Source organism: Rhinoraja longicauda, chromosome 21 (genome assembly GCF_053455715.1).
Source record: "Rhinoraja longicauda isolate Sanriku21f chromosome 21, sRhiLon1.1, whole genome shotgun sequence".
Lineage (NCBI taxonomy): Eukaryota > Metazoa > Chordata > Chondrichthyes > Rajiformes > Arhynchobatidae > Rhinoraja > Rhinoraja longicauda.
The window spans coordinates 1179626-1204020 of record NC_135973.1 but is presented as its reverse complement, the minus strand read 5'-3'; the positions used below and the strand labels follow the sequence as shown (position 1 = coordinate 1204020).

General features: G+C 44.8%; 1 protein-coding gene across 2 annotated transcripts; it reads right to left on the bottom strand.

Moving 5' to 3' along the window:
• Positions 1 to 236: 236 nt before the first annotated feature.
• Positions 237 to 23738, bottom strand: naa60 (N-alpha-acetyltransferase 60, NatF catalytic subunit). 2 transcript variants are annotated; one of them, XM_078417586.1, is made up of 7 exons: positions 23553 to 23738; positions 14109 to 14224; positions 13662 to 13791; positions 12124 to 12220; positions 4664 to 4898; positions 3113 to 3299; positions 237 to 2085 (listed from the first exon to the last, which is right to left on the bottom strand). In XM_078417586.1, the coding sequence occupies exons 2-6, from the start codon at positions 14216 to 14218 to the stop codon at positions 3143 to 3145; spliced, it is 729 nt and encodes a 242-aa protein (XP_078273712.1). In that variant the 5' UTR covers positions 14219 to 14224; positions 23553 to 23738; the 3' UTR covers positions 237 to 2085; positions 3113 to 3142. The 2 variants fall into 2 exon arrangements, with proteins under 2 accessions (XP_078273712.1, XP_078273713.1); XM_078417587.1 differs by having other exon boundaries at positions 13674 to 13791.
• Between the last annotated feature and the right edge of the window lie 657 nt (positions 23739 to 24395).

Genomic DNA, 24395 nt, shown 5'->3' with positions numbered 1-24395 from the left:
GGTGTGGTTTTCACACTGTGCACTGGTTTACATCGACTCCATTTATTTAGATTAAGTTTAAATAGACAGTACAAATCTTGTGAAAGTGTGCAAATTTTGTGCTGTGAGCTGGACATGTTTGTAAGCTACACATCTCCAGTAGCCACTCACTATCCACAATCATCAAGTAAGCAGCCATTACAATCTAATCAAAACACAAAGCATATAATGATTTTGGAGTAATTTTTTTAATTGTTTGAGCAAGATTTCTTACAGTGCTATGACCAGTAAATTTATGTAACCTAATTGTTTTAAAAAATAATTCTGCACAAGAATCTATAAGTTTTGTAAAACAGGAAAAACTTGATAATTCTATTTAAAAACATTGAATGCAATAAACAGGCAAGTGACATTTCTTAAATTAATGCAGGAGTCCAGAGATCAACGATTCAAAAATAAAAAAAGTGGATTTCTATGATAACACAACAACAAAAAAGCAACAAAGCAAGATACTACATTAATTGGAATCTTTATTATGGTATTTTTATATTTAACCACTCTTGTAGTCAGTTGATATTCTGAACATTTGATCTTTGTTTTGAACAATGGTTCTCTTTCTCACAGAGCCTGGTGTTCCATGAACAATGAATACTGGTTTTCAACAGATCAGAAGTCTGTGTATTAAAACAAGACGACTGCCCAGATATGAGGGTGCCACTACATAAATATATTAACATTTACTATACATCTAAAGTGCAATTACTGTTTAAAAGTCATACACTGATTGTCATTGGTGCCAAAATTTTAAAATGCTGTGAAACAGTGTAGGCATTTTTTTAAATAGTGAAACAGAATCATGGAATGAATTAAAAAAAATTAAACAGCTAGATCACCAAGACTAAAAAATTCTGAAATTCGTGTAGATTGACACATTACATAGGAACACTTTGTACAGTAGTTCTAGCGATTCATAATGATCTGTATTCCCAGCTGTGACACAAATACATTACACCATTACAATAATTATCAGGCATATAGCAAAAAAAAACAACAAAAAACCTTGCAATTATTTACAGATCTGATTACAGTATGACATACAGAAATATGGGGAGAGCCACACATTGATTAAATAATTCATGCACTGCAAAGCGAGAGAAATGAAAATGTAAATTTGCTTTTGGGAAGAAAAATTGGATCTAAACATTTTATTTGGAGCAGTTCAAAATGAATTTAAATAGAGGCTGTACTGAAATTACAAAAAAAGATATTTTCCTAAATGTGAAAACCAAAATCTAAAAATGAAGAAAATAAGATATAATGGCAGTGAATAGTGGCATAAACGGTTCTTCAAACGCAGCAGGATTGTTTGCCTTGGGCCTTTTCTTGAATTACTGTTAATCTCAGTTGGTCGTCCCCCTAGATGGCCATTCATACCACTTACAAGATGGCTGGACCATCTGCATGGTTCTACCCATGCCACTTTCTCCCATCCCAGAAATACACAAGGTAAACCTAGTACGTTCCGTTCAATAAAGCACACGGACACATGAAGACTCCTTTATATTGTAACTAAAAATAGGCACTTTGAAAGCCAAAATGTCCATTAGTCAAAATACTAGGATTTTCCCCATCGTTGCAGTCCCAACAATGAATTACAGGTAAAGGCTGTAAAGGGGCGAGAACATTTAAATTAGTTCAGCAACTTTAACACCTGAATGCAGTAAAATCCAAATGTACAGTCCCTGCCACACACTGAAGACATACAATAAAACAGAAATACTCAAGCAAAATAAAAAAGCATCTACATTTGGAATCCACACATAATTACAAATGAGTTGAAGTGGTTTTCTAGATAGCAGCAAATTGCAGGGTGTGAAAGTAATGAAAAGGCATTAATGGACAGATGAATCTTGGTGCACTGCACTTGCTTCATTAACTGATGGGTAACACTGTAATATAATACATTCTGTATAGAATTAGAATTGCATCACTGATGGAGTGTCTCTGAGTATCTTGAAATATGGCATCCCATCGTCCCTGCTTGGCATACAGATAGATGTCCAGAAGAAATACAAATATATTCAGTGCAGGTGGTCTACTTTGAGGCTGAAAAGTATATATATCAACAATGTTAGAAAATTACACAGAATGTGAATATTGAATTATTATGTAATCTTCCCTGACTTCACCACTCATTATAATTAAGTTTACAGGTTGGGGTAAGGGTAGCAATAATCGTTTCCCTCTCTCTCTTGTGCACTTGGTAAGTAAATTTGAATTAATTCACAAATTATCAACAATCAATTTAGGGTGGCATAGTGGTGCTGCGGATAGAGCTGCTACTTCACAGCACCAGAGACCCAGGTATGACCCTGACCTCGGGTGCTGTGTGTGTGGAGTTTGCACATTCTCCCTGTGATCATGTGGGTTTCCACCTGGTGCTCTGGTTTCCTCCCACATTATAAAGATGTGCAGGTTTGTAGTTTAAATGGCTTCTGAAAAACAAAATCACCCTAGTGTGCAGGGAGTGGATAAGAAAGTGGGATCACATAGAACTGTTGTGGATGGGTGATTGACGGTCAGCATAGACCCGGTGGGCTGAAGCCAGGGCTTGTTTCCATGTTGTATCTCTAAACTTAACTAATCAAATCTGGTCTCAAACTTAGGTCTCCCTTGTCGACAAGTTATAACAACATGCCATCTTACAGTTGTATTTGTTTCAGATTAAATATGTATACTTGCAAGATAAAAAATAGAAAATTGCAAAATTCTAAATTTTGCACATCTCAATACTTTACAATAGATACGAAACACATATAAAAACTTGTTGTTAATTAAACAAAGGTCCATATAAAAGTCAAGTAAAACGACGAAAATTAGATATTAATCAAAGCAAGAAAAATAACCAACCAATTTATACGGAAAATGGAAAGCGCAACAAAACTACAACGTGCAACTTTACACATTTAAGAAGCAAAATATACATAAAGCTCATTTAACGAGAAACAAAACTGACATCAGCAATAATAAGTTAATATTGCACTAATCAATTAAAAATATAATTTTTAAACTTTAACAAAGGCATTCAATCAGTTTGGATTTCAAAGTTGCAAAGATGTTTTTAATTGCTCACCTTTTGAAATTTTCTTGAAAGGAGAAGTGATCACATTGCTCTGCTGTACTCAATACCGCTCTTTGCTGCGATACCAGGCCAGGGTAAAAAACTGCGGATAATGTTCTGTGCCTGACGGTATATTCGCTGCGGAATGGAGCAAGGCCTCAGATTCACCAGAGATGAGCCAATATGTTGGATATAGTCAGTGAGAGGATGTCAAGGACTATAATAATAACGTTTGGGTGATTAGACTAAACACGACAATGTAGAATTGCATACCATCCTTGCAAGTGAAATAGCAAATGGAGCAGCATCCTGCTACAAGCTACAATGAAACCCAAGGTCATTCGGAATTGTCATTTGAGATTAGGAGATGCAGGTTCAAGAATATATCATCTTCATTCAATGAGTAAATTTACTATAAGGCAAAAATAAAAACATTAAAATGACAAGTTAACCTAGTCCCAGGGTCCATTGTAACGAATCATCTAGAGATGGAGAAACGACGGCAGTCTTCAATTAGAAGTTTATCATTTCTTGACCAAACACCAAATTTAATTATTTAAAATTTTGTTTTAAGTGTTTAACAAGTCATTCATTTTTTGTTTATCTTTCATTTAATGTCTCTTTTTGGTGTAATTGTACATTTTCCTATTGTTAGCATTACAATGGTTTCTAACAAAACCCACCTGAAGAAAGGTCTCGACCCGAAACGTCACCCATTCCTTCTCTCCAGAGATGCTGCCTGTTACTCCAGCATTTTGTGTCCACCTTCGATGTAAACCAGCATCTGCAGTTCTTTCCTTTCACCATCCAAGTTAAAGGTCACTGAATAAACTGCCTTACATAGTAGAACTCTATGGGCAAACGTCTGTCGACAAGCTGCATTGTTATCATGTACATGCTTCCAGATATTATTTCACCCCAGCGATCTGGAGACTAATTTGTGGTTTTATATTATTCTTAGGGACCCTTAATTTTATTCCTGAGCTAAATTTTATTGATACGGCTATTTAACCAAGCAGAACCAATAATTCCAAGCTAGTCAATTAGGAACCTGGCTATTCAGGAAAAGAACTGCACATATTTTGTTGGTAGGTAACACATATTTTGTTGGTAGGTAACAAAAATATTAATCTCGATGATTCATTATTAGATAACTAAGCGTGCAAGAATCACTCGAGTTTGAAGAAAATTCTAGTTGCATTCATTAACATTGGAAATTAATCCAACTGTATCTGTGAGAAATCCTCGAGCAAAAAAAAAACCTGCAATTTTCATAACAATTGGGTTCAATGCATTTTGATGTTTTCAATTTTTTAAAAAAATCAGATTTCATATGGAATCTGATAACATTCATACTTTAACACCAAAGAAAATACAAAAATTGCAAATTAAACTTAATTTTTTAAATGACTCAGTGATCTTGTGTGGAATTTTAATGTTCGAAATCTTGAGACATATAAATTATGAAACAATTGCAATACCAACATTTGTAATTATATAGAAAATGAAGTGAGCGTTTGGAAGGTGGAGGGAGTTGAGCAACATAACTTTATTAAAGGATATAAGATTGTCCAAGGAGGATGTCCCCCATTGATATAAAGAATGTAAGTGAAGCCATCCTTTAAAACACCACGTATCGAGTAATAATAGGGCAGATAGTGATGTTGCTTAAAGTCCCTGTTTTCATAGAAGTGGATGGCTGTACTGTTAGTAGTAAGGACATGCAAATAGATCGCTTTGCAATGATCTTGAGCAGTGGTTGAAATGTGATCCTTCAGACTTTCAAGTAATAATGAACCTTTAAAATAAAGAAGGTACAGAAGTAATTAAAACATAACCAATATTTACAAATTAAAATCCTATCTAAAAAGATAAATGTCCCAGAAAAGTTCTACACTATGAAAATATCCTCTCAGAGGCAAGATAAAATTGATAGTAAGATGCCCCAACTTTTAAAATATTGCAATCCAACAAACATTTCTTTCCCCAATTTGCTTTGATGCCAGGGGCTGATGTGGTGTAAAACAACTTGTTCTTCCATGTGAATTAATTCAGTACCATTGGCCACGTCCAGTGCAAGTACCACTGGCCATGTCCAGTGCAAGTACTGGGTTGCCTCTGGCCATGTCCAGTGCAAGTACCACTGGCCATGTCCAGTGCAAGTACCACTGGCTACGTCCAGTGCAGGTACCGGGCTGCCACTGGACACATTAGGACAATGTCATATATTGACATTTTACGCACCAATGGATTATTTTTGACAGTTCCAAGCACCAAACGGTTGAATTTCTATGGGGGCTCGCTCACTTGTACGCTGTAACACGGGAGAAAAGCTAAATACACAAAGGAAAAAAAGTGCATTTTATGGAAATTTATCCCAATTGTAAAAGATATGCCAGTTGTGATCTAGTCACTATCAATTGTTTGGACACAGTTATTAAAATATGCATAATTTAATAGGTAACAGTCACCAGAGACTGTGAGTTAGCCAAAACTATACAACATATTAAAGAAAATCTTGATTACCATTTAGTATTTTGGTATTGAATGGTAAATCGTACTTCCAAGTAAGCCTCTGAAACATGCATCTTTTTTTCAATCAAACTTATGGCTTACTATTAACTTATACCCTCAACTTTTAATACAATCATAACATAAAATTTAAATATGACCAACACCCAACCTACATTACTGGAGTTCTAGGCATCACGGTCACAAATCATAGAAACGTTATTATTGTTCTTAACTTCCGTAAGTCTGAGAAGACCAGACTTTGGAAATGATCCAAGTGAGGTAGACCGTTGGTGTCCCAGTATTGCTGCCTTTATTGTTGACAATCCTATCCAATGCGGCAGTAACCTAGTACTGGAGATTCTGCCATCTCACAATGTAACTGGGGTACTCACTAATCTTGACCAGCATGATTCAGCCACAGTTTGAGGTATTCACTGGACACAGGTAATCGACTACAACTTCTGTCATGGGCTAACTAACATGCTTTATTTGATACTATTCAGCCACTCTCACACAGCAAAAGAAATCTCAAAAGAAGTCTGAAGAATGGTCTGGACCCGAAACGTCACCCATTCCTTCTCTCCAGAGAAGCTGTCTGTCCCGCTGAGTTACTCCAGCTTTTTGTGTCTATCTTCTGTTTAAGCCAGCATCTGCAGTTCCTTCTTACACAAATCTCAAATGGTGTTTGAAATAGGCGGCTAAGGCTTTTTCACTGCTGATGTCTCTCCACTTGGCAACTTGTCATTCAACCTCACATGGCTGTATAAAGTATGTATTTAGCATCAGGTTCAGCACAAACATTGTGCTGTACTGTTTTAGGTTTTATTTCAATGCACCAATAATTAATTTAATTAATTAATTAATTTTAATTGTTTTAAATTTTATTTGTCATATGTAGGTAGGCACAGGGTCAACGGTACAATGAGATGTATTTGACAAGACAACGGGTCACCTCAGCAGTAATATTCCAAGGGTAAATAAGATAAAAAAGACATTAGTAAGATAAAAAGACAATATTAAAATAATCAACATATATGATGTGAAATGTGTTTGAGTTAAGAAGCCTGATGGCCTGATGGTAGAAACTGTTCTTAAGTCTGGTGGTACACGCAAATGTTCTCGTTAAACTCCAGTTCATAATGTTTAAGAGCACAGAAGAATAAGTAATAAATGTGTAAAAAACCTTTTTGATTAACGACTTATATAATCAGAGACACAGTCGTCTTTGATGTAGGAAAATAAATAAGTCAGTAACCTGATCATTTGGCTTAACTGAACAGTCCATAAAGAATCACGAATGTGGGTTATTTGCAGGGAATTGTGCGAAGATACTACCTCCTATTACTTAGTGGTAATTCCATTTTATTTTCCTTTTACCCACAATGATTTTCCTTTATAAGGAAACTTATCACTCACAGTGAACGGCAGAGCTTGTTTTTATTCTGCACTGCTCTAGATAGTTAATCATTTAAATAGTTAAAAATATGAAGTGATTACGTTAGAAAAAGAACCAAATAACAAGATAGTTTAACAGCATATCCATTTGGTTTAATTGAAAGGAGATATTTTTATGTAACATGGACCAATTATTTTCCATATTTTTAAAAAATTACCGTAATACTTTAGGTTAGATTCAAACAAAAATGAAAGCTAATGTAATTTTTCAAAACTGATTTTCTTAACCATTACAAAATTTAACATCAACTCGATAATGACTCAGAAGATACTTGTTTGAAAATCATCATAAAAATAATGGCCTCTGGCAGTCAGGGTTTGCAGAGGATTGATGGGGTTAGTTTATTAAAAACTGGTGCTTGTAAGGAACAGTCTGGAGAATTGAGCACAGAGACAAAGAACAGCTTGTGAAGTCAAGGTTACAACCGATAAGAATCCAGACAGCACTGTGAGCAACAACCCCTTGATAGAACAACGGCAATGCCCACTGCCCACCGCCCCCCTGGGATCAGGGCCAATGGGGAAGGGACATGGCATGGGTGCTTGGTTTATGCCAGTAAAAGGCACCACAATGATTGATAGTCTAAAACATCGTAATTAACCCAGAGATAAAAAAGCCTGCCTTCAGCTGAAAATCCAGTCTTTTGTCTGTCAGTTATATTCATTCATTTAGTTCATTCTGCAGTCTCTTCTCTGTTACTTTATGTTAATTACGTTATGTTCAATCTTTTAGCTGTGATCCACTGATTTTTCCGTCTCTTTTAACACTTCGCTCTGATACCATGTAACCACAGCCTGAATATAAAGTTTTAAAATAGAAACATAGAAAATAAGTGCATGAGTAGGCCATTCGGCCCTTCGAGCCAGCGCTGCCATTCAATATGATCATGGCTGATCATCCAGAATCAGCCCTCTTCTGGTTTTTTCCCCATATCCCTTGATTCCCTTAGCCCTAAGAGCTAAATCTAACTCTTTCTTGGAAAACATCCAGTGAATTGGCCTCCACCGCCTTCTGTGGCAGAGAATTCCACAGATTCACAACTCTCCGGGTGAAAAAGCTTTTCCTCATCTCAGTCCTAAATAGCCTACCCCTTATTCTTAAACTGTGACCCCTGGTTCTGGACCCCCCCAACATCGGGAACATGTTTCCTGCATCTACCCTGTCCAATCCCTTAAGAATGTTTCTATCAGATCCCCTCTCATCCTTCTAAATTCCAGCAAATACAAGCCCAGTGTAGGAGCCATTTACGCTTAATTTAGTTACTGTCATTGTATTATGGCTATGTTTAATATTTCTAGTTTCTGTCTTTTGCCTGCTTGTGGGTGTGATTTGATACGTAATGGCGAGTGTCTACATTGGAGGAGGCTAGCGTAGCGACAGAGATTGTGGGTCAGTTTAGTCTCGGAGGATGGAGAGAATAGTTTTTTACCACGCTTGCGCCAGTCACACTCACGACTGCCACGCTCACGCCAGTCACTCAGGACTGCCACGCTCGCGCCAGTCACACTAACGACTGCCACCCTCGTGCCAGTCACACTCACGACTGCCATGCTCGCGCCAGTCACACTCAGGACTGCCACGCTCGCGCCAGTCACACTCACGACTGCCACGCTCGCGCCAGTCACTCAGGACTGCCACCCTCGTGCCAGTCACACTCACGACTGCCATGCTCGCGCCAGTCACACTCAGGACTGCCACGCTCGTGCCAGTCACACTCACGACTGCCACACTCGCACCAGTCACACTCAGGACTGCCATGCTCGCGCCAGTCACTCAGGACAGCCACGCTCGCGCCAGTCACATTCACGACTGCCACGCTCGCGCCTGTCACACTCACGACTGCCACACTCGTGCCAGTCACACTCAGGACTGCCACGCTCGCGCCAGTCACACTCACGAATGCCATGCTCGCGCCAGTCACACTCACGACTGCCATGCTCGTGCCAGTCACACTCAGGACTGCCATGCTCGCGCCAGTCAGACTCACGACTGCCACGCTCGCACCAGTCACACTCTCACCAGTCATACTCACAAGGACAACACGGTAACGACTACATGATTTTTACTGTATTGTTTGAAGAAGAAACAGTTGATAAGAACGAAAAGTTATGAATTACTCTTTTGATTTGTGCTACTTTAATAAAGACCAATTAATCAATTGGAAGACTCGTTTTTGTTATCTCAGAGTGCGGTGTGTGCGTAAGCTATACCTCCATTCCATCCCCGAGCAGTAATGGCTATCGAAGTTGGACTTCGAGAAGGTATAGAAACTGCCATTACACCCAGTCTACCCATTCTTTCATCATATGTCAGTTCCGCCATCACGGGAATTAACCTGGTGAACCTGCAGTGCACTCCCTCAATTCCAATAATGTCATTCCTCAAATTAGGAGACCAAAATTCCACACAATACCCCAGGTGCAATCTCACCAGGGCCCTGTACAACTGCAGTCGGACCTCCTTGCTCCTAAACTCAAATCCTCTCGCAATGGAGGCCAACAAGCCATTAGCTTTCTTCATTGCCTGCTGTACTTGCATGCATACTTTCAGTGACTGATGTACAATGACTCCCAGGTAGTGTTGCACCTCCCCTTCTCCTAATCTGACACCATTCAGATCATAATCTGCCTTCCTGTTCTTGCCACCAAGATAACCTCACATTTATCCACATTATACTGCATCTGCCATGCTTCTGCCCACTCACCCAACCTATCCAAGTCACCCTGCAACCTCATAGCATCTCCTCGCAGCTCACACTGCCGCCCAGCTTTGTGTCATCCGCAAACTTAGAGATGTTACTTTTAATTCCCTTGTCTAAATCGTTAATATATATTGTAAACAACTGAGGTCGTAGCACCGAGCATTGCGGCACCCCACTAGTCACTGCCTGCCATTCTGAAAAGGACCCGTTAATTCCTACTCTTTGGTTCCTGTCTGCCAACCAGTTCTCTATCCATGTCAATACCCTACCCCTAATACCATGTGCTCTAATTTTGCCCACTAATCTCTTGTGTGGGACCTTGTCAAAGGCTTTTTGAAAGTCCAGATACACCACATCCACTGGCTCTCCCTTAGCCATTCTTCCTGTTACATCTTCAAAAAATTCCAAAAGATTAGTCAAGCATGATTTCCCCTTCATGCTGACTTTGACCAATCCCGTTACTGCTTTCCAAATGCGCTGTTATAACATCTTTAATAATCAACTCCAGCATCTTCCCCACTACCGATGTAAGGCTAACTGGTCTATAATTCCCCGTTTTCTCTCTCCCTCCTTTCTTAAAAAGTGGGGTTACATTGGATCAGTTCCTGTGGACTGGAGGGTAGCCAGAGTCAAGAGAACATTGGAAAATGATCACCAAAGCATCCACGATTTCTAGGGCCACCTTCTTGAGTACTCTGGGATGCAGACCATCAGGCCCTGGGGATTTATCTACCTTCAGTCCCAACACCATTTTCTGACTAATGTGGATTCCCTTCGGTTCCTCCCTCCCACTAGATCCTCGGTCCCCTAGTATTTCCGGGAGATTGTTTATGTCTTCCATAGTGAAGACAGAACCAAAGTACCCGTTTAACTTGTTTGCCATTTCCTTGTTTCCCATTATAAATTCACCTGTCTCTGACTGTAAGGGACCTACATTCGGCTTCACTAATCTTTTCCTTTTTACATACTTAAAGAAACTTTTAGTCAGTTTTTATATTCCCCGCAAGCTTTCTTTCATGCTCTTTATCCCCCCTCTTAATTAACCCCTTTGTCCTCTGTTGAGTTCTAAATTTCCACCAGTCCGCTGGTTTGCCGCTTTTTCTGGCCAATTTATATGCCTTTTCCTTGGATTTAACTCTATCCTTGACTACCCTCATTAGCCACGGTTGAGCCGCCTTCCCAGTTTTAATTTTTCGCCACACAGGGATGAACAATATCTGGAGTTCATACATGCAGTCTTTCAATCTTTGCCATTGCATCTCCACTGTCAACCCTTTAAGTATAATTTGCCAGTCTATCCTAGCCAATTCCCATCTTATACCTTCAAAGTCTCCCTTATTCAAGTTCAGGACCCTAGTCTCTGAATTAACTCTGTCACTCTCCATCTTAATGCAGAATTCCACCATATTATAGTCACCGTTGCCCAAGGGGCCTTGCACAACAAGATCACTGACTAATCCTTCCACATTACACAATATCCAGTCTAGGATGGCCTGCCCTCTAATCGGTTCCTCTACATATTGGTGTAAAAACCCATCCTGTATAAATTCCAGGAAATCCTCCTCCTCAGCACTGATACCAATTTGGTAGGCCCAATCTATATGTCAATAAAAGTCACCCATGATAACCGCTGTACCTTTGCTACACGCATCCCTAATTTCCTGCTTGATGCTATCCCCCACCTTCCTGCTGCTGTTTGGTGGTCTGTACACAACTCCAACAAGCGTTTTCTGCCCTTGGCTGTTTCGCAGTTCTACCCATACCGATTCTACAGCATCCAAGCTAATGTCTCTCCTTGCTATTGCATTAATCTCCTCTTTAACCAGCAGTGCCACCTCACTTCCTCTTCCTTTCTGTCTATCCTTCCTGAATATCAAATATCCCTGCATGTTTAGCTCCCATACTTGGTCACCTTGGAGCCATGTCTCTGTAATTCCAACTACATCGTATCCCTTAACTACTAACTGCGCATTCAATTCATCCACCTTATTTCGAATGCTCCTCACATTAAGGCACAAAGTTTTCAGGTTAGTTTTTCTTATCTCCCTTCTACCTTTTGCTTCTGTCCTCCTTTTTATGGCCCTCTGGCTCCTTGCATTGGATCCCATCCCCCTGCCCTGTTAGTTTAAACGTGACCTTTCCTACACTCTCTTTCCCGTTAGCTCCATGGATACGCTTCCACGTTGTTGACTCCACCTACTGGACCACTACCTACCATTGGACTCGGTAAATCATTGAGAATTCAGTGATCTAACAGCCATCAAATCCCCAAATCTCTAAACTAAACTAAATCAATATATTCGGCAAAAATCTTACAAGAGAAATAAAATGACACGCAGTGAAACCACTTACCTATTCCATGTTTTCGGAATTCTTTTACAACTCCTAGACTTAAGATGTATGCAACTTGTGTCTCTACAGGAAAACCCGAGGCCAGGATATCTCCATCCTGTGGGCAACATTGGAAAGATATAAAATACTGAATAAATTTAGTTCATTAGATAGAAGCAGATTAGAAGCAGATAGATGAGACAGCAGATGCTGGAATCTTAAGTGGAAAACAAACTGCTGGAGGAACACCACGGGTCGGGCAGCATCCGTGGAGGGAATGGACAAATGACGCAAGAGAAGAACGTCTTCAAAGTGGGCATACTTTGAAGTGGGCATACTTTGAGGAGATTCTGTAGTGGGTCCCGACCCAAAATGTCGGTCTATTTCCCTCCTCAGATGCTGCCTGACCCACAAGATGCTCCAGCCCTGTGTGTTTTGCCCGTCCATCAGATATCCTGCTCAGTTACTTCAGTGGCCCAGGAACCTAACAGAAAATGTAGGAAATACATAGATCACCCCAACCCCACATGTATATTTCATCACTTTGTGCTCAAAATGTACTTATCAAATATTTTTTGAAAATTGTAAGAATTGTGTTTAGTTTTGACTATAGGAGATGAGGTGGAACATTTTTTATTGATTTTACTTTTTCAGAATATTGTTTCTTAAAATGTTGAACTGGAGATAATCCTGCAATCACCCATCCTCCTCCTTTAACATCTTTTTCTTTTGTTGGCTAAACCAACATTTGGCAACTAACCATGAAATTGTAATTACACAATCGTTCCTTGTTTTGTGACCAGGACAGACAGCATCAGGAAGCTAGCTTGCCACGGCAGCTGAACCTGTTCCTGCCTTTCTCTAATGATATATATGAACTTCCAGTGGACGTTGTGGAGAAACTACAAGGAGATGAAAAATTGCTGATTGTTACACCAGTTCATCCGCCATGAAGATCATCTGAATAAAGTTGGAACAATCTCCATACAGCTCAGAATCACTTAATTGGCAGAAAATGTTCTTCTAAGGATTTTCAATAGTATTTGCCATTTAAAATGTTGTGGCAAAAAACCCCAGAAAAGTCAATAAACAATTTTAAATTACAACATTTTGTAACATGCATCATGTAGTCATTTTCATTTTTAACATATTATAGCAATTTTCACTGCACATAATAGCTTAAATCTTGCCGGATGCTGCCGTTAATATATTTTTTAACGATTTAAATGCTTTTGTTCTCTTTTTGCTGTTAGAATTATTTAGTTAACAAATACAACCCGCACCTCTTTTCAGATAAAAACAACATAGGACATGTTTGGTTATCATTGCCGTCATAGGCAAATGTGAGTTGATGGTCAAAAACAGATCTTATTCGCAGACGAGTCTCAGTCGTGAATTATATTATCTACAGCAAAACATTTTTATCATAAATACCTATTTCTTTGCAGTCTTTCAGTGATTACTTTAATAAAAAAACGAAATCTCTCAAATCTACTCTGATGAAATGGAGCAGTTGAAGTGGGCTGTAACAATCTATAGAATGCATTGGGAAGGCATACCTCTTTGTGTACCTTTGTTCTACTTTTTATTTCGGACACAATCATTCCCACAATGCCACCTTTGTATGTGGCAGCGAGAGAAAAGAACTTGTTGTTTGAAGTGATGTCTCTGTACCATGAATCTGGATACCTGTTCAAACAGAACAAAAGATGAATCTTCCTTCTCCCAGCTCTCTCAAAATAACTTTCTGTGCTAGTGTTAGGGCTGTGACATGCTGGGATAAACATATCAATTGTTCCATTGCCCAGACTAATTACATTTCAGTTTGCAATTACTCTTGATTATTAGACTTATTGTGAAACGAGGCATGAAACTTGTTTTTTTGTTAGACGGTAACCAGCAAAGAATAATGCTTAGATCGGTTTACCGGGGGATTAAATAGCTGCACAAACCTCATTCTGAGAAACATGGCTGAAAAAGCAAACTGAACCGCGAGTAATACTCACTCTATTGGGAACCAGTCACCACAGAGCTGCTTCACTGTATCTATGTCATCATGACAGAGGAGGCGAAGTTGTATTTCACTCAGTACAGTGGAGGATGCAATGTCTGTCATTCACAGCTGAAATTAAATGCAAACTCTTCAAAATAAAGCACATACAATAATTGTATGGTGCATTTAAATCAACCCAATTTATAAGAGAATTACATAAGTGAATTCAATGGAATTCTGCCACATTTATATCCAGAATGTAGCTGTTGAAGGTTAAGATAGCAAATCAAAACCTGCCCCCATCACAGAGGACCAGACAGTAGCCATATTTAGACACAAAGTGCTGGAGTAACTCAGCGGGTCAGGCAGCATCTCTGGAGAACATGGATAGATGACCTTTCAAGTTGAGACCCTTCTTCCGACTGATTGTATGGAGGGGGGGGGGGGGGGGGGGGGGGGGAGGAACTGGAAGTGAGAAAAGCCCCGTAACCATATTTCCCTGAATGTTTCAGTTGTGATTAGTATCAAAGCCTGGCTCTCTGACAAAGAGTCTCTCTGAGGATCCTTCAGTGCTTCTACTCTGGGGCTGTAGAGAGCATCTTGTCCGGAAACATCACAATCTGGTTTGGGAATAGCTCTGCCCAGGACAGGAAGGCTCTGAGGAGAGTAGTGCGTTCGGCTGAACGCACTATGGGAACTACACTCACCCCCCTGCAGGACCTATACATCAGGAGGTGCAGATCCAGAGCCAGCAACATTATGGGGACCCCTGCCACCCCAGCAACGGACTGTTCCAGCTGCTACGGTCAGGCAAACGCCTCTGCTGTCATGCTGTGAAAACAGAGAGGATGAGACGGAGTTTCTTCCCACAGGCCATCAGGATTGTTAACTCTCATATCACCAGGGACTAATTTAATTTACTGGATTAATTTATTTTTTGTGTTAAAAATTTATATGTTTTTTTCTATTCTGTTTTGTAGTTTTAGCACAATCCGCAGGCGTTGCCACTTTCATTTCACTGCACATCTTGTATATGTATGTGACAAATAAAGTTGACTTGACTGTTTACCAGAACTCAGTGAGGCCGATTAAATCATTCTATTTGCACCATGCTCACAGCAGATACTCTGCATAACTAGACTAAAGCTGGAAAGAGATAAAGACTAAAAAACAAGTCTCTCTGCAGCTAAAATATAAAATTGAATACATTTCTGAACAGATTAAGAGAACAATATAACATGAAACAGCAGGAGAGAAAACATTTTTTACCCAAAAGCCAAATTAAATATTCCAACAAAATTGCCTACTAGCAGTAACTCACTAATAACACGCAGCGACTACTCTATAAGTTTCATTATGCACAGACTCCTACACTTATTGAACAAAGTAAGAAGATTTACCAGACGGTGGATATGTCATGAAGTCATACAACATGGAAACAGACCCTTCAGCCCAACTTGCCTATGCCGATCAAGATGCCCTGCCTACTCTAGTCCCACCTGCCCGCATTTGGCCCATATCCCTTTAAATCTTTCCTATGCATGTACCTGTCCAAATGTCTTTTATACATTATTATAGTACCTGCCTCAACTATCTCCTCTGGCAGCACATTCCATGTAACCAACACCCTGTGTGTGAAAAAGTTGTTATTCATGAACATGAAGGTTGTCACGATTGTAATAATGGTGCAGCATTTAGCATGTCCACATGCATGTATATGACTTAGTATGTTAGTATCTGTTTAATATTGTATTCACATGAACTATTAAATCCCGAGTTACTGACCAATGTGCAGAATGTTGCCTAATCATGGAATGGTCACTGGGATGACTGAGTGACAAACGGTGGAGTTAGTGGAGCCGAACTGAGAAAAGATAAAGATGAATTGTTTACTGTCCAAATGTCAAACTCAATTGGATTTGTCAGGCATTGACCAGATGGGTTCCAAAATTGATTAACGGAATCAATGAAATACACAAATACACTGGGATAGTTTGTGCAATTGATGTCTAATTTGATTTTGTGTGTTGTCTGAATCTTTGTGCCTGTGATGCTGCAGTAAGCAAGATTGTGATTATACACATTGTGCACATGACAATAAACTCACTGTGTGGAATGTGAAGTGTAACAAGCTGTGCAAAATTTGGCCTTATAGACAATAGACAATAGACAATAGGTGCAGGAGTAGGCCATTCAGCCCTTCGAGCCAGCACCGCCATTCAATGCGATCATGGCTGATCACTCTCAATCAGTACCCCGTTCCTGCCTTCTCCCCATACCCCCTCACTCCGCTATCCTTAAGAGCTCTATCCAGCTCTCTCTTGAAAGCATCCAACGAACTGGCCTCCACTGCCTTCTGAGGCAGAGAATTCCACACCTTCACCACCCTCTGACTGAAAAAGTTCTTCCTCATCTCCGTTCTAAATGGCCTACCCCTTATTCTCAAACTGTGGCCCCTTGTTCTGGACTCCCCCAACATTGGGAACATGTTATCTGCCTCTAATGTGTCCAATCCCCTAATTATCTTATATGTTTCAATAAGATCCCCCCTCATCCTTCTAAATTCCAGTGTATACAAGCCCAATCGCTCCAGCCTTTCAACATACGACAGTCCCGCCATTCCGGGAATTAACCTAGTGAACCTACGCTGCACGCCCTCCATAGCAAGAATATCCTTCCTCAAATTTGGAGACCAAAACTGCACACAGTACTCCAGGTGCGGTCTCACCAGGGCCCAGTACAAGTGTAGAAGGACCTCTTTGCTCCTATACTCAACTCCTCTTGTTACGAAGGCCAACATTCCATTGGCTTTCTTCACTGCCTGCTGAACCTGCATGCTTCCTTTCATTGACTGATGCACTAGGTCACCCAGATCTCGTTGAACTCCCCCTCCTCCTAACTTGACACCATTCAGATAATAATCTGCCTTTCTATTCTTACTTCCAAAGTGAATAACCTCACACTTATCTACATTAAACTGCATCTGCCATGTATCCGCCCACTCACACAACCTGTCCAAGTCACCCTGCAGCCTTATTGCATCTTCCTCACAATTCACACTACCCCCCAACTTAGTATCATCTGCAAATTTGCTAATGGTACTTTTAATCCCTTCGTCTAAGTCATTAATGTATGCCTTGCTCGAGATGTTTTTAAAAAATGAGGAAGGGGGAGAATGTAAGAGCTTGGGTCCATCTGTTTGTTCAACTGTACCAGAACTCTCATAGTCAAGAGGCCAGAGGTTTGATCAATGTAATACACTCCTTGGGAAAGGTAGGAGGTCTGACCATCTGAGGTCAGGCAATGTCTGCAACCTCCAAATGACTGCAGTTTGTTACAATGAAGTCAATTAGTTTGACATCACTTTGAGCTCCTGGTTATTTAAAAGCAACATTTCTTTTGGAAATGTGTGACAAAGAATATCCGGGCTCCATTCCTAAAAGACAACAAGTCCACCGCTGCCTTTTAGGAATGGAAACTGATATCCTGACACAACTTGGATCCAACTAAAACAATATGATCAACACTGAATGCCCCTTTAAATTCATAACGCTCATAAACAGTGTTTTGGTGCAATGATTGTTACTGGACCAGATATCACTTATTCTGAAGGTAGACACAAAATGCTGGAGTAACTCAGCGGGACAGCAGCATCTCTGGAGAGAAGGAATGGGTGACCTTTCGGGTCGAGACACTTCTTCACACTGATTCTGATGCAGATGGGGCCCAATCAATACGAACAACATTTAACTTGTACCATAGCTCATTTAAGCACTGGCCAGAATGGTTAACACTGAAGGAGGCAGACTGCCTATGGCAGGCAGAGGCCCACCCTTCCACACAAGATGAAATCACAGCTGAATCAAACAACAGAGGAAATTGCCGCTTGGTTAATAGCAGGAAGGCACATCCATAAATTTGACAAAGAAAAGATATGGCTGTAAAGCTGGTTGGGGAACTGGTAAGCTTCTGATTGGAAGCAACGATGCACTTTCACACATCAAACATCGCACTCCAGATGGATGACGAGGAAATGGCAATTTATGAAATTCTAATGTGGGCTTTCTTCAGTTTTGCATCAGGAAGCAAAGCCCATTAGAGAATAGGCACAAAGTGCTAGACTTGTTCAGCGGTTCAGACAGCACCTCTGGAGAGCATGATGTTCTCCAGAGAACGTTCGGGTCTGAAGATGGGTCTCAACCCAAAACGTCACCTATCCATTTTCTCCAGAGATGCCTGAACTGTTGAGTTACTCCAGCATTTTGTGTCTATTCTCCAAAGGAGTTTGTTCCCTGTTGCAATACTGCAGAACACCCACATTAGTATAAACCAGCATCTCCAGTTCCTTCTTATTCCATTGGAGAACATATTGGTTAAGTTGTCTGCCTCACTTCACCCACCACACAGCAAACAAAAATAAAGTTTCATTCTTAACCAGTGAAAACTATCAACAATCTGTTTTTACATTATGAGATAATATACTCGTTGCAGATATATCATCTTACATTTGATACCAATTAAAGACACTGTGTCTCATAAACTGATCATTCGGATGTGTTGACTCCAAACTGAGTGAACCACATGCGCACACTTTATTGAAAAACACTGTTCCAAACCTTGCTCCATAATCTACATTAATGATCTGGATGTCAACGTACAGGGCATGATCAGCAAGTTTGCAGATGACACAAAGTTAGGGGGGGGGTGGTGAATAGCGAGGAAGGGATCTGCAAGCTGCAGGAAGATATAGATGAGATGGTCAGATGGGCGGAGCAGTGGCAGATGGAATTTAATCCTGAAAAGTGCGAGGTGATGCACTTTGGCAGAAATAACTTGGAGAGGGAGTACACCTTGAATGGAAGGACCCTAGGGAAGACAGGGGTACAGAGGGACCTTGGAGTACAGGTACACAAGTCCTTGAAGGCAGCAGGACAGGTGGACAGGGTGGTCAAAAAGGCATATGGGTTACTGGCCTTCATTAGCCAGGGCATCGAATATAAAAGTAGGGGGGTAATGATGGAATTGTACAGAACACTGGTGAGGCCGCAGCTGGAGTATTGTGTACAGTTCTGGTCACCACATTATCGAAAGAATGTGATAGCTTTGGAGAGGGTGCAGAGGAGATTCACCAGGATGCTGCCAGGAATGAAGGGCCTCGGCTATGAGGAGAGACTGGGCAGACTGGGGTTGTTTTCCCTGGAGCAGAGAAGGCTGACAGGGGACATGATCGAGGTGTACAAGATCATGAAGGGCATAGATAAGGTAGATGGCGGGGAACTTCTTCCACTGGTGGAAGGCTCAACAACGAGGGGACATAGATACAGGGTAAGGGGAGGGAGGTTTCAGGGGGATGTGAGAAAGAACTTTTTCACCCAGAGGGTGGTTGGAGTCTGGAACTCACTGCCTGGGGTGGTGGTGGAGGCGGGAACACTCACAACGTTTAAGAGGCATTTGGATGGGCACTTGAAATGCTACAACATTCAGGGCTACGGTCCAAATGCGGGAAAATGGGATTAAAATTAGACTGTGTTTGGTAACGGGCGGCGCGGACACGATGGGCCGAAGGGCCTCTTTCTGTGCTGTAGGACTCTACGACTCTAACCAAGCATGCACCTTTATCTACCCATCACTTGCCAGTCTTTGTCCCGCCCCAACTCCATTAGGCTGAATGTAGAAACTGGCAGATGCTGGTTGACAAAAGACACACTGCTGGAGTTACTCATTGGGTCAGGCAGCATCCTGGGAGAACATGGACAGGCGACGTTTCGGGTCCTTGTTCATACTGATTCAGTCATCCTTCAGAAGAGTCCTGACCTGAAACGTCATCTGTCCATTCTTTCCACAGATGTTTCCATAGATTGCTCCAGCACTTTGTGCTTGGCACAAACGTCCAGCATCAGCAGTTCTCCTTCCCCAAGCGGCTCATTTTCCTAATTCATGCCGCCATAGGTGCTGGTTTAATGGAGTAGGGACAGGCTGGCAACGATATGCCCACCACAATCTCAGCTACCCCCAGCCCCCGAAGTAAGGATTTCATTATTCTATCTGGGATATATGACAATAAAACACTCCCGACCAACCCCTTACCCATCCCCCCCTACCACTGCCCCTGAATCTCACCCAGCCCCGTCCCTGAATCTCACCCAGCCCCCCCGTCCCTGAATCTCACCCAGCCCCCCTGCCCCTGAATGTCACCCAGCCCCGTCCCTGAATCTCACTCTGCCCCCGTCCCTGAATCTCACCCAGCCCCAGCCCCTGAATCTCACCCAGCCCCCCTGTCCCTGAATCTCACCCAGCCCGTCCCTGAATCTCACCCAGCCCCGCCCCTGAATCTCACCCAGCCCCTGCCCCTGAATCTCACCCAGCCCCGTCCCTGAATCTCACCCAGCCCCTGCCCCTGATTCTCACCCAGCCCCCGTCCCTGAATCTCACCCAGCCCGTCCCTGAATCTCACCCAGCCCCCCCTGCCCCATAATCTCACCCAGCCCATCCCTGAATCTCACCCAGCCCCCCGTCCCTGAATCTCACCCAGCCCCGTCCCTGAATCTCACCCAGCCCGCATCTCACCCAGCCCCCCCGCCCCATAATCTCACCCAGCCCCCCCTGTCCCAGAATCTCATCCAGCCCCGTCCCTGAATCTCACCCAGCCCCGTCCCTGAATCTCACCCAGCCCCCTGCCCCTGATTCTCACCCAGCCCCCGTCCCTGAATCTCACCCAGCCCCGACCCTGAATCTCACCCAGCCCCTCTGCCCCTGAATCTCACCCAGCCCCCCCTGTCCCTGAATCTCACCCAGCCCCCCCGTCCCTGAATCTCACCCAGCCCGTCCCTGAATCTCACCCAGCCCCTGTCCCTGAATCTCACCCAGCCCCGTCCCTGAATCTCACCCAGCCCGTCCCTGAATCTCACCCAGCTCCCCGTCCCTGAATCTCACCCAGCCCCGTCCCTGAATCTCACCCAGCTCCCGTCCCTGAATCTCACCCAGCCCCCCCGCCCCATAATCTCACCCAGCCCGCATCTCACCCAGCCCCCCGCCCCATAATCTCACCCAGCCCCCCGTCCCAGAATCTCACCCAGCCCCCCGTCCCTGAATCTCACCCAGCTCCCCGTCCCTGAATCTCACCCAGCCCCCCGTCCCTGAATCTCACCCAGCCCCCTGCCCCTGATTCTCACCCAGCCCCGTCCCTGAATCTCACCCAGCCCCCCCTGCCCCATAATCTCACCCAGCCCGTCCCTGAATCTCACCCAGCCCCCCGTCCCTGAATCTCACCCAGCCCCCCCTGCCCCTGAATCTCACCCAGCCCCTGTCCCTGAATCTCACCCAGCCCGTCCCTGAATCTCACCCAGCCCGTCCCTGAATCTCACACAGCTCCCCGTCCCTGAATCTCACCCAGCCCCCCCGCCCCATAATCTCACCCAGCCCCCCCTGCCCCTGAATCTCACCCAGCCCCGTCCCTGAATCTCACCCAGCCCCCCCTGCCCCTGAATCTCACCCAGCCCGTATCTGAATCTCACCCAGCCCCGTCCCTGAATCTCACCCAGCCCCCCCTGCCCCTGAATCTCACCCAGCCCCTGTCCCTGAATCTCACCCAGCCCCGTCCCTGAATCTCACCCAGCCCGTCCCTGAATCTCACCCAGCTCCCCGTCCCTGAATCTCACCCAGCCCCGTCCCTGAATCTCACCCAGCTCCCGTCCCTGAATCTCACCCAGCCCCCCCGCCCCATAATCTCACCCAGCCCGCATCTCACCCAGCCCCCCCCGCCCCATAATCTCACCCAGCCCCCGTCCCTGAATCTCACCCAGCTCCCCGTCCCTGAATCTCACCCAGCCCCCCATCCCTGAATCTCACCCAGCCCCCTGCCCCTGATTCTCACCCAGCCCCCGTCCCTGAATCTCACCCAGCCCCCCTGCCCCTGAATCTCACCCAGCCCTGTCCCTGAATCTCACCCAGCCCGTCCCTGAATCTCACCCAGTCCCGTCCCTGAATCTCACCCAGCCCGTCCCCGAATCTCACCCAGCTCCCCGTCCCTGAATCTCACCCAGCTCCCCGTCCCTGAATCTCACCCAGCTCCCCTTCCCTGAATCTCACCCAGCCCCCCCGCCCTATAATCTCACCCAGCCCGCATCTCACCCAGCCCCCCCCGCCCCATAATCTCACCCAGCCCCCGTCCCTGAATCTCACCCAGCTCCCCGTCCCTGAATCTCACCCAGCCCCCCATCCCTGAATCTCACCCAGCCCCCTGCCCCTGATTCTCACCCAGCCCCCGTCCCTGAATCTCACCCAGCCCCCCTGCCCCTGAATCTCACCCAGCCCCGTCCCTGAATCTCACCCAGACACTGTCCCTGAATCTCACCCAGCCCCCCTGCCCCTGAATCTCACCCAGCCCCGTCCCTGAATCTCACCCAGCCCCCGCCCCTGAATCTCACCCAGCCCCCCTGCCCCTGAATCTCACCCAGCCCCGTCCCTGAATCTCACCCAGACACTGTCCCTGAATCTCACCCAGCCCCCCTGCCCCTGAATCTCACCCAGCCCCGTCCCTGAATCTCACCCAGCCCCCGTCCCTGAATCTCACCCAGCCCCCCTGCCCCTGAATCTCACCCAGCCCCCCGTCCCTGAATCTCACCCAGCCCCCCGTCCCTGAATCTCACCCAGCTCCCCGTCCCTGAATCTCACCCAGCCCCACTTGCCCCTGAATCTCACCCAGCCCCCCCGCCCCTGAATCTCACCCAGCCCCCCCCTGCCCCTGAATCTCACCCAGCCCCACTTGCCCCTGAATCTCACCCAGCCCCCCCGCCCCTGAATCTCACCCAGCCCCCCCTGCCCCTGAATCTCACCCAGCCCCCCCGCCCCTGAATCTCACCCAGCCCCCCCCTGCCCCATAATCTCACCCAGCCCCCCCCCTGCCCCTGAATCTCACCCAGCCCCCCTGCCCCATAATCTCACCCAGCCCCCCCTGCCCCATAATCTCACCCAGCCCCCCCGCCCCATAATCTCACCCAGCCCCGCTTGCCCCTGAATCTCACCCAGCCCCCCCCTGCCCCTGAATCTCACCCAGCCCCGCTTGCCCCTGAATCTCACCCAGCCCCCCCCCTGCCCCTGAATCTCACCCAGCCCCCCCCCTGCCCCTGAATCTCACCCAGCCCCCCTGCCCCATAATCTCACCCAGCCCCCCCACTGCCCCTGAATCTCACCCAGCCCCCCCGCCCCATAATCTCACCCAGCCCCACTTGCCCCTGAATCTCACCCAGCCCCCCCCCCCCGAATCCCCTCCTCCTCCTGAATCCCCCCAATCCCACTGCCCTTCCCTACTGGTCCCGCCCCCGCGTCCCCATTGGTCGCCCCGCACGTCCATCAACGGTCAGCCCCGCCCACGCCGCGCAGCGCATGCGCCAGGACCCCCCTCTCACACCACCACCCCCACCACCCTCCCTGCGGCCCGGCCCGGCCCGGCGCTCACCTCGCTGCTGCTGCCGCCACTCCGTGCGGGGAAGGAAGCGGGACGATCCGTGGGGCGGGGGCGGGGATGGAGATGGGCTGCCGGGGTGGGGAATCAGTGGGCAAGAGCGAGCATTCTCCTTACAGTAAACTAGCGGAGCGCCGCACTCAACCACCCGCCCGCCCGCCGCCGCCGCCCGCCGACGCAGCTTCCGGCCCCCGCCGCCGGGGCCACTTCCTGTCCCGCCCTCTGCCCAGTGATTGACAGTCCCATTCATAGGCATCCATTGCATTGCTGAGAGTGCCTGCCCCATGGCATTGCCCCAGATAGAAACTCACCTCACAAATAACATGCCCTTGCTTTGTCAAACACATTCTGTACTATTCTGAATAGTACAATGCAAGGAGTATACGTAATAAGGTGGATGAATTAAATGTGGAGATAGTTATTAATGATTATGATATAGTTGGGATTACGGAGACATGGCTCCAGGGTGACCAAGGCTGGGAGCTCAACATCCAGGGATATTCTATATTCAGGCGGGATAGACAGAAAGGAAAAGGAGGTGGGGTAGCGTTACTGGTTAGAGAGGAGATTAAAGCAGTGGAAAGGAAGGACATTAGCTTGGAGGAAGTGGAATCGATATGGGTAGAGATGCGAAATACTAAGGGGCAGAAAACGCTAGTGGGAGTTGTGTACAGGCCACCTAACAGCAGTAGGGAGGTTGGGGATGGCATCAAGCAGGAAATTGGAAATGCGTGCACTAAAGGTGCAGCAGTTATAATGGGTGACTTCAATCTACATATAGATTGGGTGAACCAAACTGGCAGTGGTGCTGAGGAAGAGGATTTTTTGGAATGTTTG